This window comes from Calypte anna, chromosome 20 (genome assembly GCF_003957555.1).
Source record: "Calypte anna isolate BGI_N300 chromosome 20, bCalAnn1_v1.p, whole genome shotgun sequence".
In the NCBI taxonomy this organism is placed as follows: Eukaryota; Metazoa; Chordata; class Aves; order Apodiformes; family Trochilidae; genus Calypte; species Calypte anna.
The window spans coordinates 6,049,771-6,071,856 of record NC_044265.1 but is presented as its reverse complement, the minus strand read 5'-3'; the positions used below and the strand labels follow the sequence as shown (position 1 = coordinate 6,071,856).

Genomic DNA, 22,086 nt, shown 5'->3' with positions numbered 1-22,086 from the left:
CTAACCCAGACCTCTGCAAGGCTAAAGACTGCTCTTACTGCTAAACCTACCCCCTAGAGTAAACCTGGCATCCCTTTGCTCTTCAGTCCTCAGCCTCCACTTGCAAGTGAGAACGAAGTTCTGTGCCTGCAAATTAGGGCCTTCCCCTACCTTTCTAGCACAAGGTTACATCTGGTCACTTACTCATCTGTGCCTGCCCTCAGTGTTCCACATAGCTATCTATTGAGGCTGCTCTGTATAATTTAAGAATTAAAACTAAACACTATGTTACCTACAGCCACATCATCTTAGATGAGCTTAAACAACTGTGAAATTCCTGGGATCTATTAAAAGCAACATTCAGCACACTCATTAATCAACAGATGCTCTGTAGCTGTGCATCAGCAAAACCACAAGTGAAAAGCCTCCTGACAAAATTATTACTTTCTTCTGCAATCAGGTCCTTGAAAAACCATCTGTACAGAATGCTGACTGGTGTTTGGTTCAGTAGGTACCTCAGTGGCAGCAAGTCTGACTTACCCCTTCTCAGTGGTAACAACAGGTCAAGCAAGCAAGCAGTGGCATTTCCTGCTGATGAGTCACAGATGAGACATGAAAATCACCGTCTCTCATAGGGAATATTTCAGACGTTCTGATCTGATATCACCTGTAGTTACTTCACTCAGACTGTGCTGCTCTGAGGATGACACTTTCCGTCAGTGGAAATGTGACAGTTCACAGCAGCTGCCCAGCTCCTGCTACCTGAGGCTCCCTGTTCTTACACAGTCACTTGGCTCAGCAGCCCTTGATCCCTCCAGCCACTCTGATGCTCTCCCTGCCACAGGGGTCCCAGGGATCCTTGTCCTCCTTCTGCCTTTTTCCTTTTTTTTTTTTTTTAACATTTAGATCCTGGCTTTTTTGAGTTTCAATCCTGGGTGGGTTTGTGTTTCTCTAGGTTCCCAGGCTTCCACTTCCCTGGCTCAATCCTTCTTCCTTCCACACCCTTTCCTGAACCCTTCCCACGGCTGCAAACACCCATCCATGGTTCCCCCCAGCCAGGGCCACCAGGGACAGTGAGAAGGTCAGCTCACAACCTGAAGAGTTACATCTGCAGTCAACTCTTCTTTATATCAATCTCTCCTGATTAAAAGCACATGACAGCTACAAGGCCAGTAAAACAAAACAAGTCTGGAGTTTTCTGATCGTGCCAGATGAAAGATTTAAAGAAAAAAACAAAAAACCTGAGGCCAAGGCCAAAACCAAAAACCCCAAAAACAAAACAAAGAAAAAGCAAAACAGCTACGTTTTCTGGCCTTCATTCTCAGGCCAGACAATGTTCTCAAGCCAAGCAAAACTCGAGTGACTAGGAAAAACAGTTTTAAAGATTTTCTTTATTCTGCATCAGCCTGGGACAGAATTGACCATTGCTCTGGTGACAGCTACAGGAGTGACTTGCAACAGGTGAAAATTAATGGAACTGTGGCCATGCTCTATCACTGACCAACACTGACACAATGACTCTACATCTTCTACCAGCTGCTGATCTGCTGCTAAGAAACTTTGCCCTTGCAGGTATTCCTTTTAACCCAGAGCAGCATAGCCACAGCTATAGCATGTGGAGGAAGGGGGCTACAGGGAGGAGCAACCTTCTTGTCAGAGCTGTACAAAAGAGGCATCAATTATGAAGTGCAACTTCATAACTGGGGCTTCCAGCTGCACAACAAGGAAAAAGTTTTTCACCCTAAGAGTGAACATCCTGGAGAATCTCCCTCCAAAATTCTGACTCTATGAGGCCCTGAGCAACCTCCTCTAACTCTGAAGTGGGCCCTGACTTGAGTAGGATGTTGGACTGGAGCATCTCCACACCAGAGCATCGTGAAAGATGAGATCAAAGAGCAGGAGCACCTGAGCACCTGATGTGTTGGAGGTCCACATTTTCTCCCCCAAATGGAGTTAAGATGTGCACACCACCTCTGGAAATCAGCTTGCACCACCCAGCAAAGCGTCGTCCTTATGTTTCAGTGGCACCAGCTTTAAGTGACATGAGCCTACACTGAAGTCATGTTCTCTAAACTGTCCCAAACACTGCTAGGATGGAGAGAATGAGTTAAAGCAGATGGGGATTAGCAAACTGCAGATTGATGGAAATTAGCCAGTGTGGAAAAAAGATTTGGTTATAACTGTGGTAAGACTATCTAAGTAGGTCACCACAAAACCACATCAGGGGATGGGAGTGAAGAAGAGGTGTTGGTTCAGTCTCACTACGGGAAACCAGACACTCTCCAGCTCTGCCCTTCCTGAGACACACAGGAAAACAGCTGCTGCCCAAACCTCAGCTCCTAACATCTCACGCCTGTTTGTGCCCATTTCAGTGGCTTTCACTTTCCTGCAGTCATTTCACAGGACAGCTTAGAGACCCTGAAAAAGAGAAAAGATCCTGACAGGATTAACCCCTGTAAGGAGAGTGGATCAAGCCAAGCGGTTTGTATAAAAAAAACGAACAAAGCAGCTGAGACAACGATTAACTTCTGTCTCGAGATAAGTAGGAGACACTGGGGGAGTGCAAACACCTGCACGGAAGACAGGATGAGGCTGAGGCTGCCATAACCAGCAGATAAGGGGAAGACAATTGCAAAGGTCCAAGGGTCCAATTATCCTCTATAACAAGAGGATGAAGTCATCAAAAGTAAGAAAGGTAAAAAGTTCAACCCTGAGGAAGACTTCGTTACTTCATCTGAAGACCCCCAAAGACCCTGAGACATATCCCCAAAAAGACGACTCCGCCCAGACTCCGCCTGTTATGAATATGTATGTAAGGATGATGTAACCTCCCCTTTTAATGTATAAATATCCAAACCCTTTCCCTTAACCCTTGGAACTCTTTGTCCAGCGCGAGCTGGGGGTTCCTCGGATCCGACAATAAATACCTTTGCTGTTTAAAGGCTCAAAACTTTGTCTCTAAACAGTTTTGCTGGCCTTTTTCTGGCTTCAACCCCAAGTCACAGCAGCGCCTGTGGCCGAGGGTATTTGGGACTGACACCAGGCGAGGCTGCCAGCTGGGTGATGGTTTAATTCCAGAGCATTTTGACAATGATTTAGAGGCAGGAGCTTCCTGACTTCGTTTGGTGTTCATGGGGAAACTCTCAGAGGACACTTTCCTTCTGCTGCCGGGCCGGGTTCCCAGCCTGTGGCTGGGCAGTGACACAGGGAGCAACCCCGGGCCTGCCCAGCCAGCAGGAAGGGTCAGGGTGCTGCAGGGAGGGGTCGGGGTGCTGCAGGGAGGGGTGAGGGTGCTGCAAGGAGAGGTCAGGGTGCTGCAGGGAAGGGTCGGGGTGCTGCAGGGAGGGGTCGGGGTGCTGCAGGGAGGGGTCGGGGTGCTGCAGGGAAGGGTCGGGGTGCTGCAGGGAGGGGTCGGGGTGCTGCAGGGAGGGGTCGGGGTGCTGCAGAGAAGGGTCAGGGTGCTGCAGGGAAGGGTCAGGGTGCTGCAGGGAAGGGTCAGGGTGCTGCAGGTTGGACGCGGCTTCAGCACGAAGCCAGGACCCGTTTCCTGTTCTCGGGAACAACCCAATTCTTTGCCGTGACGCTTCAGCACCCGCTTGTGGGGGTCACACTCAGACTTCCCGCACACCCGCGGAAACAATAACCCCGTGACACCCTTCAGCACAGTGAGCTCGGGTGATGGCAGCTGAGGGAACGGGAGCCACCGGGGCCGTGACGGGGGGGTGGACACGGAGCTGCTGGGCGGTAGCAGCTGAGGGGAGAGGAGCCGGGGAGGGAAGGGCCAGGTAAGGGCTGCTGAGGGACCCGGACCCGCGGCCGATGGCGTCTGACAGCTCCCTAGGGGGGGTTAACGCGGGAAAAGTGACGTCACGCCCCCGCGCACGAGCCACGATGACGCGGCGTCGCTACGCAACAGCGGGAAAGCGCGCCCCCGCTCTCACGTGACCACGCCCCCATCGCGCGCTCTCGGCACTCTTCCCCCCCCCACGCTCCATTCCAGCTCCGCTCCGATCATAGAGACTGAGGCCGCGCTCGCCAGAGTGTCACCCGGGGTTCCCGGAAGTGGCGGGAACGCGGGGGAGGTTGGAGCCGGCGAGCGGCAAGATGGCGGAGTGAGTGTGCGGGAGGGCGGCGGGACCGGGAGTGGGGGGGATGGCGGCACTGCGGCCTCCGGGGCAGAGCCTCGCTGCCGTGTGCCCGACGGGGGAGAGCCCGCTCATGGGAGGGGGGACCGGGTCTGAAGCGGCCCTGAGAGGCGGGTAATGGGACCCCGCATCCTTGACACAGCGGGTTCAGTGCTTGCAGGCTCAGGTGGGGATGGGTCATTCTCTCCGTGCCACTCTTACACCTGCAAACCAAGCTGCAGTGAGGAGTGTTTGGTGTCTGCAGTGCCTGAAGGGACTCGGCAATGAGCAGCTCCCTGAATCCGAGCTCCCAGTATTTATCTGTCATCACAGAGCCCTTATAAAAACAAACCCTGACGTGTTGGTCACTGGGACAAACACAGCGAGATCTGGTGGTTGCTTCACGCACCCGTCTCCAGCAGGCTGAGTCTTTTGTCATGTTGCTCCCATCCAGTATAATCTCAACTTGTATTCTCCTGACAGGTCTGCAAATGCCACCCTTGAAGTCATCAATGTCACCCTCCGCACCACGCTGGCTGCTACCACCAAACTGGTGGTACCTACACCTGCCAAACCTATCCTCCCAGTCCAGACTGGAGTCCAAGCACAGCAAGAGGAGCAGTCCAGTGGCATGACAATTTTTTTTAGTCTTCTTGTTTTAGGTGAATGATGAATTGAAAGTCTTTTAATCTCTGTCAGTGGTACTCTGTGTCTGAGAATACAGGGCAGCTTTCACAATCCTACCATTTTATTTCTCCCCTGGTCTTCTCTTTATGAAATTAAATATTGTACAGGGCTTTAGAAAGTTGGGTTTGCAACTGCCTGAACTTTCAGAAAGCTGAGGGTCATTGCAGACATTTTCACTGTGGTCTCAAATTGCAAACAATGTGTTTAATTGTCTTTGCCTTCTTTATCGAGCGTGTGGCATGTGTTCATCTATGAAAAAGACATTGTCAGAATGCTCCATGCTGCTTGCAGCTGTCTTTGAGGACAGTGTACTAGACCTATGTCAGTTTAACTATCTGGTGCTTCTGGACAGCCCTCAAATATTTTGTTACATAAGGAAACAGAAGTCAGTCCTATTTACATGTATAAGAACTGAAGTTCAGTATATTTTTTCTGGTTTTCCTTCCTTTTCTTACATTCCTACAAGAGTGTGATAATGGCATGCAGATTGCCATAATTACATTATTGCTGTACATAAACAGGTATTCTGAGTGGCAGATGCATACCCAACTTTTCTGAAAGTCTGGGCTGTTATCTGTTTTTAATAGGATATAGCTAACTCACCATCTGCTTAGAGCAGTGTTGGAGTGAAAACTGTAAGTTACAAAACTTTACTGGAGGATTAAAGGTTTGTCTGTTCCCTTTGTGTGTTTGTGTGCTTGGTTCCTCCAAAACAATCTGAGAGACTTCCCTGTGGCAGATGGGTCACCAGGTAATCTCAGTGGTTACTCCTTCCAGTAGCAAAGGGAGGAAATAATAGATATGGAATTGGCAGCAGTTCAGACGTCTGCAAATAATTAGGGTTTAAAAGACATGAAATTGTCTGCTATAAGCAATTAACTGTTACTGAGTGCAGAAAAAAGCAGAGGCTTATGCTTATTTCTAAAGTATCTGTCTTAAAAGAGGGTTAATGGTTTCTGGTAAAATTGTATTCCTAGACCTTAAGAACAGAGCTATGATTTTTTTGGCTGAGTTCCAGCCAATTTATACCAGTCTGATAACATAATGGGTCTTAAAAGCATCACCCTCAGGACAGGGGAGTTGCCTGAACAAAGTAAAGCCAGAATAAAAGCTGATTGTTCATAGTTATTCCCATTCATAATCTCTGATTCAGGAGCACAGGAAGGGTGAAAACTGAATGTAAATACCATGCTCTTACATCTGGATGTTGTGAGCTGTGGCCTTTAAAATGTTCTGAACTGGAACAGACCCACAAGCAGGTCTCTTCTGAGCTGTATTGGGTCAAAGCCAAGTCCCAAATCTGAAGTGTGTTAAGTAGCATGGGTTTGCCTCTGACCCTGGATTTCTGGGACTTATTTCTTTCTACAAACACCACTTTGCTTCCAGAGTCATGCCTCTGTCCTGCCATGTTCATGTGATCCATGACATGCCTTTTGGCTGTTAGATGCTTTTCCTCTGCTCTTCCTTTTGGAGACACTCAAATGTTCTTTAAGCCTCTCTAGAGCACTGCTTTTTCCAGCCTCTTGCCTGGTTGTTACACTTCTGATATGTGCCTGGAGCAGCTGCTCTGCTGCAGATACAAACCCAGCAGTCTTACACAATGAATCAGTGACCAACAGCTAAAGAATGATACCAGGCTGCTGCCATGGTATCCATGGTGATAGGAGTTCCTTTAAACTATGGTTGCTTTTTGTTTTATTGTCAAAGCAAAGTACTCAAAAGCTGGTAAGTAGGAGCTGGTGATTAGATCTGCTAAATAGAAAGTACTTGTCCGGGAGTTTGGTGGAAATCCATAGAAGTAGTTACACAGATATTTTTTAGAAGATAGCTTTTTAAGTCCTAAAATTTGCCTTAGTTATTTTCTCTCACAGGTAGATACATTGATGTGCTTCCTTCAGTGAGAATTACAGCTGCACTAAAATTTGTTTACTTGTATTAGTGGATTTCTGCTAAATCATTATGAGCTTTGCTATGCATGTTTTAGAAAGAATACTTAAAACCGTATTTTATTTTCTTCTAACATTACTAAATCTACAATTTTTATTTCCTTCACAGCTATCTGCATCATATTGGTGCATTTACTAATAAAATATCGACTTCATTTTTTACCCGAGAGTGTGGCTGTTGTTTCTTTAGGTGAGTAACCTGATTTTTATATTGAACTTGTGTTAATACAGGGACTCTCAGTAGTCTGTACTTGATCTAATGCTCTGTTCTGTCTTAACCATAACTAGAAAGATGCAGCAAACTTGATGTACTGAAGTAAACAACCAATTCATAGAATTAAATTCATGGAAGAAATCTATGTGCAGAGCCTGGCCCAGTACAATGACACACACAGGCACTGTTGGGCTGTCACTACCTGAGTACTTCGTTGGCTTCCTCTGTTTTTGCATCTGCACTGGATGGGACAGGATACCACAATGAAGTGTTTGTGTTAACACAATGTGTTTGTGTTAGTTTCAGGAGAACTAGGGGTGTAGATGTGGTTTTAATCTAGCCAGGGAGGGTAATTGGACCATGAAAACCTGCCTGAACTGCTGGGTACTTAACTGTCCCTGTGGTACCATGATGAGAGGTCTTCCTATGACTTGAGCTGTAAGACTGCCACCCTCAATGAGGATCAAGTGATTACTTAATTTGAATTATGTTTGGAGTATTCCTAAGCCTGTCACTTTATATTAGGACAATTTCATTTATTTGTTTGCTGTTGCTCTTGATTTATAAATGTTTAAATGAAGAAGAAGTCAAGCCAAATAACTGTATTCTTTTCTCTCCATGTTGTCTAACTGAATGTTTAAAGAACCCAGTTTAACTAATCCCAGCAAGTTTTTCATCTGTCTCTGTCTTGTTTACAAGATTCTGTGGTATTTTTACTTCTGTTACTAGTGACACTTTCACTGACAGCCATTCTAAAAATGTAACAAAAAGAAAGCTGCTCAGCTATATCCTAACATGGCAGGGAGGAGTGTAATAATACTTGTTGAGCAGGTAATTTTCTTACTTTCTCCTGGTCTTTGCTGGTTCCCTCTTTGATATTTCTTACCTGTATTTTCACTCAGTTTCTCAGTGGGATCAAGTAAGCTTTCTGCTGCTTGTCAGTACCTTATGCTTCCTGGAAAACAGGGCTCTTCTTGCATCAGGGTGTTAGATTGAGAAAATCTTAGAGCTGTTATTTAGCAGAATGAAAACCAGGCTTTCCTTCAGCCAGGACTCCCTGAATTTTGCAATGATGATACCAGCAAATGCAGTCCCAGTATGGTAAGAGGGCGTTATACCTAATAACAACCCAGGTAACAGATGTCCTGTGTTACCTAAGCCTTATTTATTGGTTTATTGACTCAGTCATGTTTTAAACTTCCATCAGCTCTGTTGACAGGATCTGTCATCTGTATAGTCACTGGAATTACCAGCTAATTGCTGGTCAGTGAACTTCTGTGACTGGTGATGATCTTCACAGCTGCAAAAGCACAGCTTGAGTTTCTGCTAGCATCCACTTTTGCTAGCAGTGCCAGAAATGAGGTGTGTCCTATTTTGACTTGTAAATTAAGCAGATGTTCCCAGGCAGTTATTGAAAGCAATAAAAATGGCAGCGGGGAAGATAAAGTATGATTTTTCACAGGTGTTTTTCCTCCCATTGTCTGAGCTGCTTAGAAGCTTCGGTTTCTAGGACATTACTCTCCTGATGGACAGGGCAGGAGTACATTGTCTAAGGCTGATTTTGATCTTGGTCTTTAAAACTAACTAGAAATTTGTTGGCAAAAATAGTTGCCAGAAAAGATTTTCTCTGTGATTTGTTACTGAGTTTTAACATCTTCTCAGGAAAAATAAAGGTTGGTTGTAATAAGAAAATTCCTGTAACATTTTCATCAGGATGATGCTTAGATTAACTCTTACAGACCTAGCTTTGCAATTAGCCCCTCCACAAAACTGATCTACCTGATTTAATAGATGGAACCAGCTGAGCAAAAAACTACATTAATTAATTTGGTAATAAAAGTGGTTTGTAGAGATATGTGGGACAAGTGTTAAAAACAAGCACAAAGTTTAATTCTGCTGCTATTAAAACCTCTTAGTGATGCATTATTTTGTGCAGCTCTCTCTATCATTTTGCTTAGCATAATCTTAGTTGAGTAGTCCTGTTGTGTGTAATGTGCAGTGAGAAGCAACTTGTGCTTTATAAACTCCAAGTTGTATGATTCAGGCTCATCCTTTTCCCTTAACCTCTGCTGTTGTCTTACATTTATATTCATTTAACTTTGGATACCATAAGAGGACCCTGTCTGGCCATGACACTTGTAAGAGTCAGCTTGTGATTAGCTCTTCCTCTAAAAGAGCTTTTACACCAGCCTTGTACATAAGCCTCTTGAGCTCATAGGACAGGGATCCACCCAGAGGCCCAATTTCACAAAGTCACATTGGAGCTCTTCCTCCTCAGCAGAAGCGAGTTGAAGGATTCTTTTTTCTTTTAAAGTCCCTCTAAGCATAGTTTTATGTGAGGGCTCGTGATACTAATTAATAAAATACTGAAACTTTGTTCAGAAAGTACACTTCCTGAAGTCTGTGCCTTCAGGGATAGGCTTTGCTTGTTGTGGTTTGTTTTTTCTCCACATTAACTTATTTTTAAGTGATAAAAGTACTGCTTGTACCAGTTGACAACGATGTTGCTGCTCAGCAGAACTTAGAAGTGTTCTACTCCTTGGCTTCTAACACAGCTTCCACCCCAGAATGGAATGCCTGACTGTTAGTTCTGAGACCTGTGTTGCAGCATGTGAGTGACTCTAACTGTATTCTGGCCTTCAAAGAACAACAGACCTTTGATGTTCCTTCATTAATGTTCTGCTCTTCCTTTCCCTATAAACCATTTCATGGAAAAATTATCGGAAGGCACTGGTCCCAGAGGATAGAAATATTTTTGTATGAAAAAAGGCTTAAGCCTCATGGCTTTGTGCATATGACACATCCATCAGGAGTAATCCACATGATGCTATGTGTAAGACTCTTTCGATAGCTGCAGCATGAGAGAATGAAAACACATGAGTTATAGAAAAGCATACTTTAGGCTTTATAGCCACTTTTTACCTTTTCTTCAGTATTTTTCACTTCTACATCCCAGTGTTTGACTCGAGGTTTTAGTTCTGTAAATACAGCAACACAGATCTGGAGTCTGACCAAAGACAATTTTTCCTCATAACTCCTTGAGAGAAATTAATGACTAATGAATCATCTTCTTGACTTCCAGAAGAAATCCAGTTGGTTTGGAGATTTCTGTTTTATCTGAAGATGTATGAGAGGAAAGAGCATGATAGCCTTTACCCACTGAGTTTGCAGCACCCTGATAAAATTGTTTTAAACTCGAGTTAGTATTTCTTCATTATTTACAAGATGTGTAATTCATTTGAGAAATAGTTCTGCCAGTGTCTCCACCCTGATCAGAATTTGTTGTGTGCTTCATTGCTGGTGAGTGCTGTGATTTCATTGAGACAAAATTCACTTCTTTGCAGAAGACTGATTTCATTTCAGCTGTGTAAACACTGCAGATAGCATTCAAGTGACATGAAGGTGTTGTGCTGTCACACAGATGTCTAACTTACAACTTCCTGATTCTTTAGCAAGAAAGATGGAGTTTTATTTGAATGCAGCTTAGATGAGAAGCTTTTTTGAGTAGTTGAACCTGTTACCTTTATGAACCAATGAGCACAGCACTGTCAACACTCTTGTTCAGTATTTGGATGACCCAAGCGACCATTTCTGTGTGGAAAAGCTGTGTAATGATGTAACATACTGGAAACCTGGCAAATATGGGACCCCAAACCACTTTGTGTTTCTGTGATTTAGGAATGAAATACTTGCTGACTTTGTTTCCCCTTGTTTTCACTTTTAAAACTTCATTGACTAGAAGTCCATAAGCAGTTAATGGAAACAGTAATGCTTTTGTGAATATTTCAGAATGTTATTTTGTTCTCTCCTAGGTATCCTTATGGGAGCTTTTATAAAAATCATAGAAGCTCAAAAGCTGGCCAACTGGAAGGTACGTTTGAAGCAATAGAGTAATATAATATAAATACATCCCCATAATTATATGTATTACATATAAATATATATAAAGCATAATTTTTAATTGTAGAACAGTCCTTAAATGTTTAAAATACACCTGTAATACTAATTTCTGTCGATGTAATGTCCAAAAACTTACATTATACTTCTTGCCAAAGTTTGGCTTTTTTCAAGTAATAATACAGCCCATTTCAGGTCCTGATCCTACTGAACTTTTAGTACACAATATTAATTTTGCCTCAAGTAATCCTTTTTATGGTACCAAGTCTATTCCTATTAGATGTGTGGTAGAAGTTGCTGGACATCTTTTGGACCAGTTTGAGTAAAAATACCGGGGGCTTGGATCAGACACCTCCAGAGGTCCCTTCCAACCTGAATTAGCATGTGTAGCATGTGATGCTGTGGGGTTTTATTTCCACACATGTGACATTACAAAGGCTTCCCCAGGGAGGGAGAACCCTGGCAGAAGTGTCTCCAAGAGGTGAAGCAAGGACTTGGCCTCCTACAGTTTATCATCAAAGCCATGAACTATTCCTGCTTTAATTTAAAACCTTGAGGTATTTAAGCTGTGATTTTGGTTCAGAGGATCAAACAGTTTATTAGGATTAGATCAGTGAACTGATTGAAATCACACTGATTTGAATTGCCAGTTTAAACAGGATTTGTATTAGCAAACTAAAACTCTTGGTCCAAGTAGTGCATTTTAATCTGAGCTTGCAGCTTAGTATTTCTGAGCAGTTATTTCCCTAAAGGAAAATTCTTTTTCTGCTTCGTTGAAATACATTAAAATGCATAGATTTTCACTCAGATGTAGCTTTTAATTAATTTTTTTTTTCTATCAACCAAAAAAGTCAAAAGTTGTGCCAAAAAAGTCATGTTGTGATGTTGAATTTTTACATATTTACTTACTAGAAACAGTGGGTGGTGCACTAGTTTGTTTTCATTTCTGATTTGTGTCAGCTGAATTTGACTCAAAACTGTAAGTCAGCTAAACTGTCACAAAATCAGAATTTTAAAAACAAGAAAAAAGAAAGCTTAAAAGTATGATCTGATTTGAGCACTGATTCTGTAAACACAGGAAATACAGATCATAGCTAGTGAATTATGTAGTTTATTTCTGGTAAGCTTTGGTCAAACCTTGGGATGTTGTGTTCTGTTGCTCATGTTATCATCTGAGGTAAAGGGTCACAGATCTACATCAATATTTGCTTATTTAAGTTACTTTCATTGTATTAAAGCTTAGGTTTAAACAGAGGCTGTCACAGTTTCAGATGTGAAATGTTCTAATCAATAATTACTTTGTACTTTATAAAATGGCTTTAATTGGTTTTAAATTTGCTAGAGAATTTTTGTTTCTCTTACATGGAAAAAAATAGGATATTTAACTGCAGGCTATATGTGCATACAAAGCAAATCTTGGGTCATATCCCTGCCCTAGGAAATCTGTAATGTAATTTATTGCAATCCTGGCTAACTAAGACTTCACTGGGCCATGTCCTTGCTCGTGCTTCTTGCTGACTGCCCTGGCTGATAATTACAGTCCTCATGTTTTGCACAAATGCAGTCCTTCCTTTTCATCGTTTCTTGCCTCCTTGTCCAGCACTGTTTTCAGGGGCTTTTACAGAGTGTAATTAATCAGGCATGTGAGGTTTTTTTATTGTTGTTCTAGTGCAATTACTGCACGGACAGGAACTGGGTGGTGTTGGCCACAGATGCACGGAACTGTGCGTGCAGAATAATGGACTGGAGCTTTCCAGTATAAAGGATGAGTTTTATTTTCTAAGTCCCCTAAATCCTTTAAGATTATTATCACTGGTACACAGACAGGAATGAGACTTTAAAGAGATAAATACTTCCTTATTGAAAGCTGGTGTTTTAACAGCATAGTCAATCAGCTGTTTAACCTGGATTTACACACATTAATCATGGCTTACAAAGGTGACAAGTTGTTCTCTCTTCAGTATTGAAAACAGTGGCCAAGAGATCACCATTCCTTGACAGTCTTTACAGATTTGAGACTGAAATAAAATGAGAATAATTTTCTGTGGAAAAAGAAAGGCTTTTTCTTTGATATAAATAACCTGGTTTCTGTGCAGCTTATTTGGACTCAGTAGATTAAAATAAATAACATCTAGATTTCTATCACTGGATTTAAAAAGAAGCCAATGGAGTAGTTTACTATTATTCAGTCTTTTATTTTGTGATAAGAAGAAAGTTTAATGCCATTTCTACTTTCCAACATTTTTGTAGGGGGGTGGTGGTGTTTTTTTTTCTTTTAAAGTACTTTCCTTTTGGAGGATTCTGTGTTATTACAACAACTATGATGACCTTGAAATTAATTTTTTTTTTTTTTTTGCAGGAAGAAGAAATGTTTCGTCCAAATATGTTTTTTCTGCTTTTGCTTCCACCTATTATATTTGAATCTGGATATTCATTGCACAAGGTCAGCCCCTGCCAGACACTAATTTTACTTTTCAAGGTTTTGTTTGAAGCACATTCTGCTTTTGGTTGTCTTCATGAAGTTTAGGATAATTGTGTTGAATTCCATGTAATTATCATCAAATTGATTTACTGAATTATTGTGTTCCAGGGTAATTTCTTTCAGAACATTGGCTCCATCACTCTGTTTTTCTGTATTTGGCACTGCAATATCAGCTTTCATTGTAGGTGGAGGAATTTATTTCCTGGGCCAGGTAAGAATAACTGCTTTGAAGCACCTAAGCTTATCTGCCTTGCTCTTTGAAAGTCCATTTTTCAAGAGTAGACAAAAAAGAAAGTGAATTTATTGGACACAAAGCTCAGTTCTCTGCTATCAGAGGCAATGTGATAACCCCCTCCATAGATGTAGTATCCTCTGTGAACAGCAACTAAGGCTTGAGTTGAGTTTTTTGTTTTTTTGTTTTTTTTTTAACTTACTTAGTCTGTCAGAAAGACTGTTCCAAAACCTGTATTCTCTAGAGCCATTCTTCTAATTTGCAGTATTAATCTAACTTGTTCTTCTGTCAATATATTTTTATAGACAACTGTATTTTTCTCTCAGACTTCATTCAGTTAGGCTAAACAATCTGTAATTTCCTCTTTGCCTCTCAGATTTCCATTCCTCTGAATGTGTTAGTTACTCTCTTCTTCTGGATCTGTTCCAGTTTCCCTGATTTTGGGTGGCCAGAATTGTAGCATTAGATTTACTGTGGAGAGCACTGTTAGACTGAGCAACATCACTACTGTGATTTCTTTCATTATAATGAGCTTAGGATTTGATGAATAGTTTAATTTTTAAAGATAGCAGAAGACCACAATAGATTGTGATACTCTTTTTTTTAATGTTTTTACCTATTCTTTTCAGGCTGATGTAATTTATAAACTCAACATGACAGACAGGTAAGCTCTTGGGAAAACGGTATAGTATATGAAATAAAGATAAACTCAAGATAAATGTATATGGCAAATGCATTGTAGTTGGCCAGCTCTTCTGGTTATTTTTTTGATTGCTTAGTTCCAACATGGTGTACAAAACTAATAAATAGATTGAGCACTTTTTTAACCCTATTTATTACTCCCTTATTTCCAAATAGTACATAGACAGGAAAGATACTGGGTTTTTAAACCAACCTTTGAAGTTAAAATATGTAAACTTAGATTAGTTGGTATTATTAATATGTGGGATGAGGGCATAAGTTTCTTGGCCAAATCTTCTCTTAGAGAATGAGTTCTTCTGTATCAATAATGCAGATTTTTCAAGAACTTAGCAAAGGATCTAATAATTTTTAGAATGACACCACTCTACCATTATATAATGTTTGTTCCTGGTTTGTTTGGGATTTTTGTGTTTATTGTATAGTAAACACAGCAGTTCTCTGCTCTGTTAAAATTCCTAATAAATATGGTGGCAAGCAAGAAACGTAGCAAGTAAAACATGGGTGAACAGCAAAATTCTTCCTTACTGGGTTTCAGTCTTTGACTTTACACAGTTTTGCAGTACAATTGCCTCTGTATTGTCTACATTTGGATTCCAAAGTAATGAAGTTTTTGGCAGTTCCCTTTAAATATTCCTCTTTAGTTCTTCTGTACTTTAGAACTTCTGAACATGCTGTGTGTATGATACCTGGTTTGAGCTGTGTCTGTAAAGTTGTTTGGTTTCCCATTCCCCTGATTTTTTTCTTAGTTTTCTCAATAAATAAAAAGTTGTCATTTCAAGTGCTCATGACTGGGAAGAGAGCATAACTTTTCACTGCTTAGGAACTATACAGTAGTAGTAACAACTTTGTTACTACGTGTTAGGATGAGTTTACTAGATACATATTTTTCTTTCATCTAGTTTTTTGTTTTGTGTTTTCCCAGTTTTGCATTCGGCTCCTTAATATCTGCAGTTGACCCTGTGGCTACTATTGCAATTTTTAATGCCCTCAATGTGGATCCTGTACTTAACATGTTGGTTTTTGGAGAAAGCATTCTTAATGATGCAGTCTCTATTGTGTTGACCAAGTAAGTACATTTGAACTACGTGTGTATATGGAAACAGCAACCACATTATTTTCTGTTAATTATTCATTCAGATAGACAGCAATCATGTATTTCTGGTGTAAAGCTGATTTTTGTATAATGCTTCTTTGTTAAAACATAACAAAACCTGCATGGGCAGAAGACAGTAAAAAAGGTGTCTTATTATCACCACCTCAGTGCCTCATCTCATTGACCCCAGAGAACTGATTGCTTTCTAGGTCCATATGTTTACCAGTGTTCTTTTCCATTCTGAGGATCCTGACAACAGAAGACCAACTTGTGTCCTTTCAGGCTTGCACAAAATATTTACCTTGCTAGTTATAAATCTGTCTCCAGCATCATTGGCTTGTACCCAGAGCCCCACTTCCCCATTGAGTTGGTGAGGCAGGGATACATTGTCATCCATGGAATAGTTTGTATCTGTGTTGGAAGAAGAAACCCCTGATATCCTTGTCCTTTTGCCATGATAATTATTTGGGCTGAAAGCCTAAAAAGAATATAGATATACCTACATGTTATTGGTGAAGTCTATAGATTGTGACCTGAACATACAGAAGGAGTAGATGTACTAGAAGGTGGTGAAGTTAGAGTGCTATTTCAGTTAACTAATTGCTATTAATACAGCTGTAGTGCTTTCAGGGCAGGCCATGAAGGCTAACAGCAGTCAAAAGGAACACTACTTAAAATCCTTGACCTGTTTGCATGGAATTCTATGAAACATGTTCCTGAAAATTTCAGAGATTGCTTCCATTTCCTCCTAAGAGTTTCTTTGAGTTTCCGCAGTGACCTTCTTGTCTCCACACCTAAATATTTGATGAGAAGTCTTCCTGTTCAGTTGTTTTTCTGTGACACCCCACACAATCCTTCTCTTCTTTTTCACACCCTGAGTTTTACTACTGCAAATTGGGTTTTTATTTCCTTTTCAAAGTCTGAAAGTTGTTTTGTAATACTGGGCATTATTCATAGCCTATTTACGCCATTCTGGGATTCTTCAGAAGAGCAATGTTGGATTCCAGATTTTAGCAGAATTAGGTTTCCCTTTGGGGATTACATTAAGACTTGATTTACATCTTTTGACATTCCTCTTTTTATATATATCACAGTAAAAGCCTTTTAAGAATGGAAAGCAACAAAGAAATGGAAGTTTTCTTTGTTGTCGTTTTCAAAAGATGTTTGGTATTTTGGATTCAGGCTTAGAATGTATAACTGTTTCTTTTTATTCTTTTTTTAATTATATCTAGCACAGCAGAAGGTTTGACAAGAGAAATTGTCAGATGTAAGTGGATGGGAAACGTTCCTACAGGCACTGGGATACTTTCTTAAGATGTTCTTTGGCTCTGCTGCACTTGGCACACTTACTGGTCTTATTTCTGCATTAATATCCTTTGTTAATTTTGGTGATACCCATGTATAAATTGGTGATCTCAGCATTCTAATAGTATGTTTCTTTTTCATCTTCTCCGATCATTACTTAGGGGATATTTTCTAATTAGACATTGTTTTGTTGGTTGAGGAATTTTCTCATAGGTATTTTGGATTCAATGTTAGTGTGTGTGAAGTGTTGCTTAAGTTGCATCAATTTTTTATGAACATAATCAAGGTCTGAAATGCTGTATAATACCTTATGTGCATTGGAGTGTTATTAAAATATGGTAATTGTGTAAATTCAAATATATTAATTTCATTTCAGTACTGATCCATTTTTACAAGCATATGGCTCCCTTTTTACATACATAAAACATTTAATTTAAAAAGGAAAAGAAAAAAAATAGGCTGCTTTCCTGAGGGCTTTTGAGTCAGACCAGATCATTTGTCCCTAAAGTAGCATATTCAGGCAGCTGAACACAGCTCCTGTTCTATTTGGGATTCACATTGAGTTATATTTGTCCTCTTCACTTCATGAATTGGTTGCTAAACAACCCAGAAGCTTCTCTGCCAAGCTGAGGAAGGGTGTTTTGCTGTAAGCCAGGCACCTTTGTTACTTTTCAGAGCTTGTTTCATGTTAACAGTGATTCCACTGCAGGTAATCTTTTGTGCTGGGCTTGTAAACAGTTATTCATGTCATCTGGGATATACTGTTAAGCACTTTGTTTGTATAGTAATCATACACTCTGATCCTGTAGAATATGGACATATTTCCTCTCTTGGTTCATTAGCCTGGTTCCATGATCTTTTAAATTCATTCCATACATCACAACAGAAAGAGGGAGACAGATGTTCAACACTTCTTTCACTGATATCTAAATGATACAAGACAAAGAGAAAAAGCAGCCTATTGCCCCATACAGCTATTTTCTGCACTGAAAGTGTTTGGATTTACCCTGAGCATGCAAAATTGCAGTACAGCACAGGACATCTCTTAGGGGTTGCCAGCAGATAAATATAGTGGAAGATTATTGAGGGTTCATGACACAGGAGGAATGTGAACTTCCATGTCACAGGCATCTAAACCTCTGAATTTTAACAATAATTAATAATTAATAATTAATAATTAATAATACAAAATTAAACATCTTTCGCGAGGGGGGGGGTTAAGACACGACGTGATAGGTGGAGTATTTTAAACATAAGGCAAGGATGTGATTGGGAATATTCCTCACTGTTAATATTACTGCAAAGCTGTCATAGCTGTTTGAAAGTAACTGTCTAGTGAATTATGAGAGGAGATTGCTTGCTTGGTGTGGCAAATAATAATGTCCTAGGCAAAATCCACTTGTGCTTGGCAGCTGTGCTGCAGAACTGTGCATGAGATGCAAAACAGAACTTGTGGCCTTTGACAAATGTCCACGTCTGTGATGACAAATCAAAAGTTTTGATGAAAAATCAAAAAGTTTTACATATCTTTTGCATCAAAATGAAGTTGTTAAAACATAAATTAGATCAATTTTAAATGCTGTTCAGTAACTCTTCCCTGTTTTTAAAAAAGTCTTTACTATTTAATGAATCTCTGTGGATTTTTTTGCCATAGTTCTGGAGCAGAGATTTTGAAAATTGAATATGTAGGGAAATGTCTCTTGTAGATCCAAACAATCTGGCATGTTATTGTCAGTATTGTTTAGGTACAGCAGTAGCATATCTTCTCTGTCTCTAGGTCTGTCTTCTGTCTGCTATCTGCTATTTCTAGTATTCTGTCTACTGCTGATAGGAGTCTATAAAAGTTTCTGTAAGAAGTTTCTATAAGAAACACTCCTCATAAGAAATTATTAATCTTTTCTTACTTTAGTCAAAGGCAGATGTGAAACTTTATTAGCTATTCAGTAGACAAGTACATTAAGCATAATCGTTGTTTGTAGTGGCATGACCCAGATTTAAATTTTCTTTGAATTTTAATTTACTTTTTCCATAACGTTTCCATGTGTACGTGCTGAAGCACATTGATTTAAGGAAAACACCCTCCCTAGAGTTTGGGATGATGATTATCTTTGCCTACCTTCCCTATGGACTTGCAGAAGGTATCTCACTCTCAGGTGAGTAGCAAAATGAGTATGTGCACATTTCTTTGCCAAATTTAGGGAGTAGATGGTATTGGTGTCTGAGAGAGCCTCTGTTTTTTCACAGTTTCTCATTTAAACTGTGGTCTTACTTTTAACTTTGACTTTAAGGAAGCACTTATTCTCTACCTCATGTTTTAAAAATGTAGAAAAGTTAGTGCAGCTTTATAAGCATTAATTAGCCAGCATAAATACTACTGTTCTCCCCAGTTATCACTGCCTAACACAGAATTAAAATGTCAGCTGCATGCTGTGGATCTCAGCCACATCAGCAAACATGAGTAATGTCCAGCTATGACCTTGGAGCTGTTCTTTTGCCTCTCCTTCAGGGAAATCGCTGGAGACCAGTGTTGTATCTCTGCAGTAATTGGTAGAAGTTTTTGTGGAGGCGCCCCAAGAAGAGGCTTACAGGTGAACTTGTTTGATCGTTCTGTAGAGCAGTTACCAGGACAGGGGCTGGTTCTGCTGGATCCCAGCATCTTTGATCATTGCTGATTTTAGTGCGGGTTTAATCTCACTTCTCAAAGGAAAGTGAGAAGAGACACAAGTTAGCATAACTCAGATAGCCTAGGAATCTGCTTGGTTCTTTTTTTCATGTTTTTTTTTTTGTTTGTGTTTCTTAAAGTGCATTTAAAATATGTATTATACTATACAGCTATATAAGAATATTACAAGTTTGTAGAGGGTAATAGCATGACTAGATTTCTTGTACAAGCTGCAGGCATCAATTCAGACTTTCTGGAATTACATGTGAGCTAATATCAATATTTTTGGAATGGATCTGTAGGAGTGTATATCAGCATACCCTCACTGATGTCAGTGGAGTTGTACTTTTATATATAAATATATGAAGATGTGGCCTATAATCATGGTGGTTACACCATCAAGATCTACAACACTAATGCAAACATTCCATTCTGCCCACTTCTGTATGTGTGTATAGGCCAACATGTATGTAGGGGAACTAAATTATATGAAACCTGAGCAAGCAGTTACATTAAGGTATTTGTGTTGCTGTAAAAACAACTTTTGCCCTGTGAGAAGTCATGATATGATATAGTAAAATATTGCAGAATTACAGTGCTCTTGCCTTATATAACCAACACTTCTCTAAGTTGGTACACAAAAGAAAACTTGCAGAAAGATTCCTAGTTGGTTCCCATCAGGATGGCAGAGGTTCCTTGTATTTCTAAAGACAACCTCTTTGACTTGCTCAAGTGCCTTCAAGAATGATTTCTCAAGAAATACAAACTTTGAATGACCTCAGTCAGGTCATGCTACGTTTCAAACAAAAGCTTCTTTTGACTGCACCTCAGCTATTCTAATCCCTTCAGTTGTGTTCATCTGGGCCACTCCTGGCATGTAGCTCCAGCCAAATACTTCTAGCCTTTTAAACTTCCCTCTTCTTGGGAAAAGCAGGCATACTTCCAAGTCATCCTGTCCTTTCAAGAGCTGAATTGGAGTTGATTTCTTCTGGGTTATGTTGTCAGTTTTGGTCAGTTATTTCCTCCTAAGGAGCATTGTAGTTGTTCTTTAAGCAGACTGCTAATTTTTTCCTGGGTCCTAACCATCATCTGAAATTACAGGTGTAAGTCTGTGCAGCAGCTGTGAAAATGGTTAAAACTCCCTTTAAGATAACCAGCTCCCTATGAAGGATGAACAGCTGACAGCATCTGTGATATGTCTTGAAATAGGTTGAAAATCAGATTCTTGACATAAATAACCAAGAGCTGGGAAGCAAGGTAGATGGAAAAAATCCCTAACACAAATGAAAGATGTGTGAAATACAGTGAAACCTGAGGTTGCTGTTCTGACCTGTCATATCAGCTGCTGTACCTCTGTCCCAGCTGGCATGTCACTAAGGGCAGATGGATTCTAGAATGGAAATTTGGTGGCTTTTCCCATAGTTGACAACTGAGTTGACTCTGTGTAGTGACTTTTAGCAGATGCTCTCGTGACCCTTTCTGCAGGAGCAAGGGACATTCTGAACATTCCTTGCAGGCCCTACTTAACAGGCTGTAACCTTCCAGCCTAAATGGTTCTGGGATTGCTACAAAGGTAATTTTCTCCCAGAATTCTCAAGTCTCAATAGCTTTTTTTGATTTGCCCGTTGATTAAAAAAAAATTGATGGACATCTGTGTGTGCTACTTATTTTTAATTTTTTATGGTATTAGATGTGGTGCACTGTACAGGAGTGGATTCACACCCTGTGTCCTGTTGCTCTTGTTCTGCTTTTGGTAGAGTGATTGGGCCTGGCTGATCAGCAGGTAGGAAAGAATGATACATTTTCCAGGGAAAATTAATTATACACTTCTCTAGCCCTAGCTATTCTCAAATATTAATTCTTTCTTTTGATCTCATCTCAACCTGTTAGGAGAGTGAAAAGCAGGGAAAACACTTAAGGACTGCCTTTTTATTTTCCTCACTTTTATGGGAAATGTGACATAACAGGACTTATTCTAGCTTGCAAAGTGACCTATACTGGGCCTCCTAGGATTTAATAAAGACCAGGTGGAATGAGAGCAGTATGAATAACAGTGGTTAATAAGAAACCCCACTTATTGCTTCATAAGCTTTTGTGTCAGTAAGGACTGTAAACACAGATATTTGCTGAGTGCAAACTATTCTTCTTCTGTTGACTTGCCCACATTTTTTCTCTACAGGTATCATGGCAATCCTCTTCTCTGGCATCGTGATGTCTCACTATACACACGCACAACTTGTCTCCAGTTACAACAGATTTTAATGCAGGCAAACGCTGAGAACTGTTGCTTTCATGTGTGGTAGGTTCTATCTCTTACTAATATGTAATATTAATGGTTCACAATTATATTTGCTTGAAGTGGTGATTCTGATGGGAGCAGCAGAGTTGTGACTTTTCTTCTAGCTTTTTGTTATGTCAGTGGTACAATGTCTTTCAGAGAAGAATTCCTAATAGTGGAGGCTGTATTGGCCAGCCAAAAAGTCACTTTTCCTGCCATACTGGATAAAACCTACAGTAAATCTCTCTCTGGCCATCCTGGAGGCTCCTGCTAAGATTTGCCTTGAGACTGACAACCAAGTAGAGATCTCTGACTCCTGTATTTCTCTGGTCTATTTTTAGTTTTAGGAGATGGATTTTTATCAGTACTTTTAAAAAATGGTTTTGGATCTAAAAAGCTACTTGCAAAACCAATATCTTTACAGGTTGAGAAGTTTTTTTTTGGAAGTAGTGACACAAGCAGCTCAGAGTCCCATAGCCTTTCCA

General features: G+C 40.5%; 1 protein-coding gene across 1 annotated transcript; it reads left to right on the top strand.

Moving 5' to 3' along the window:
• The first annotated feature begins 3,932 nt into the window (after nucleotides 1-3,932).
• On the top strand, nucleotides 3,933-21,585 carry LOC115599458 (sodium/hydrogen exchanger 8-like). The gene is given in 13 exon segments (XM_030463345.1): nucleotides 3,933-4,091; nucleotides 4,587-4,765; nucleotides 6,846-6,926; nucleotides 10,763-10,821; nucleotides 13,207-13,290; nucleotides 13,438-13,473; nucleotides 13,475-13,540; nucleotides 14,191-14,225; nucleotides 15,186-15,329; nucleotides 16,589-16,609; nucleotides 16,611-16,725; nucleotides 18,709-18,814; nucleotides 21,503-21,585. Coding segments are annotated over 13 exon segments (1,017 nt in total). The 5' UTR covers nucleotides 3,933-4,083.
• The last annotated feature ends 501 nt before the right edge of the window (nucleotides 21,586-22,086 follow it).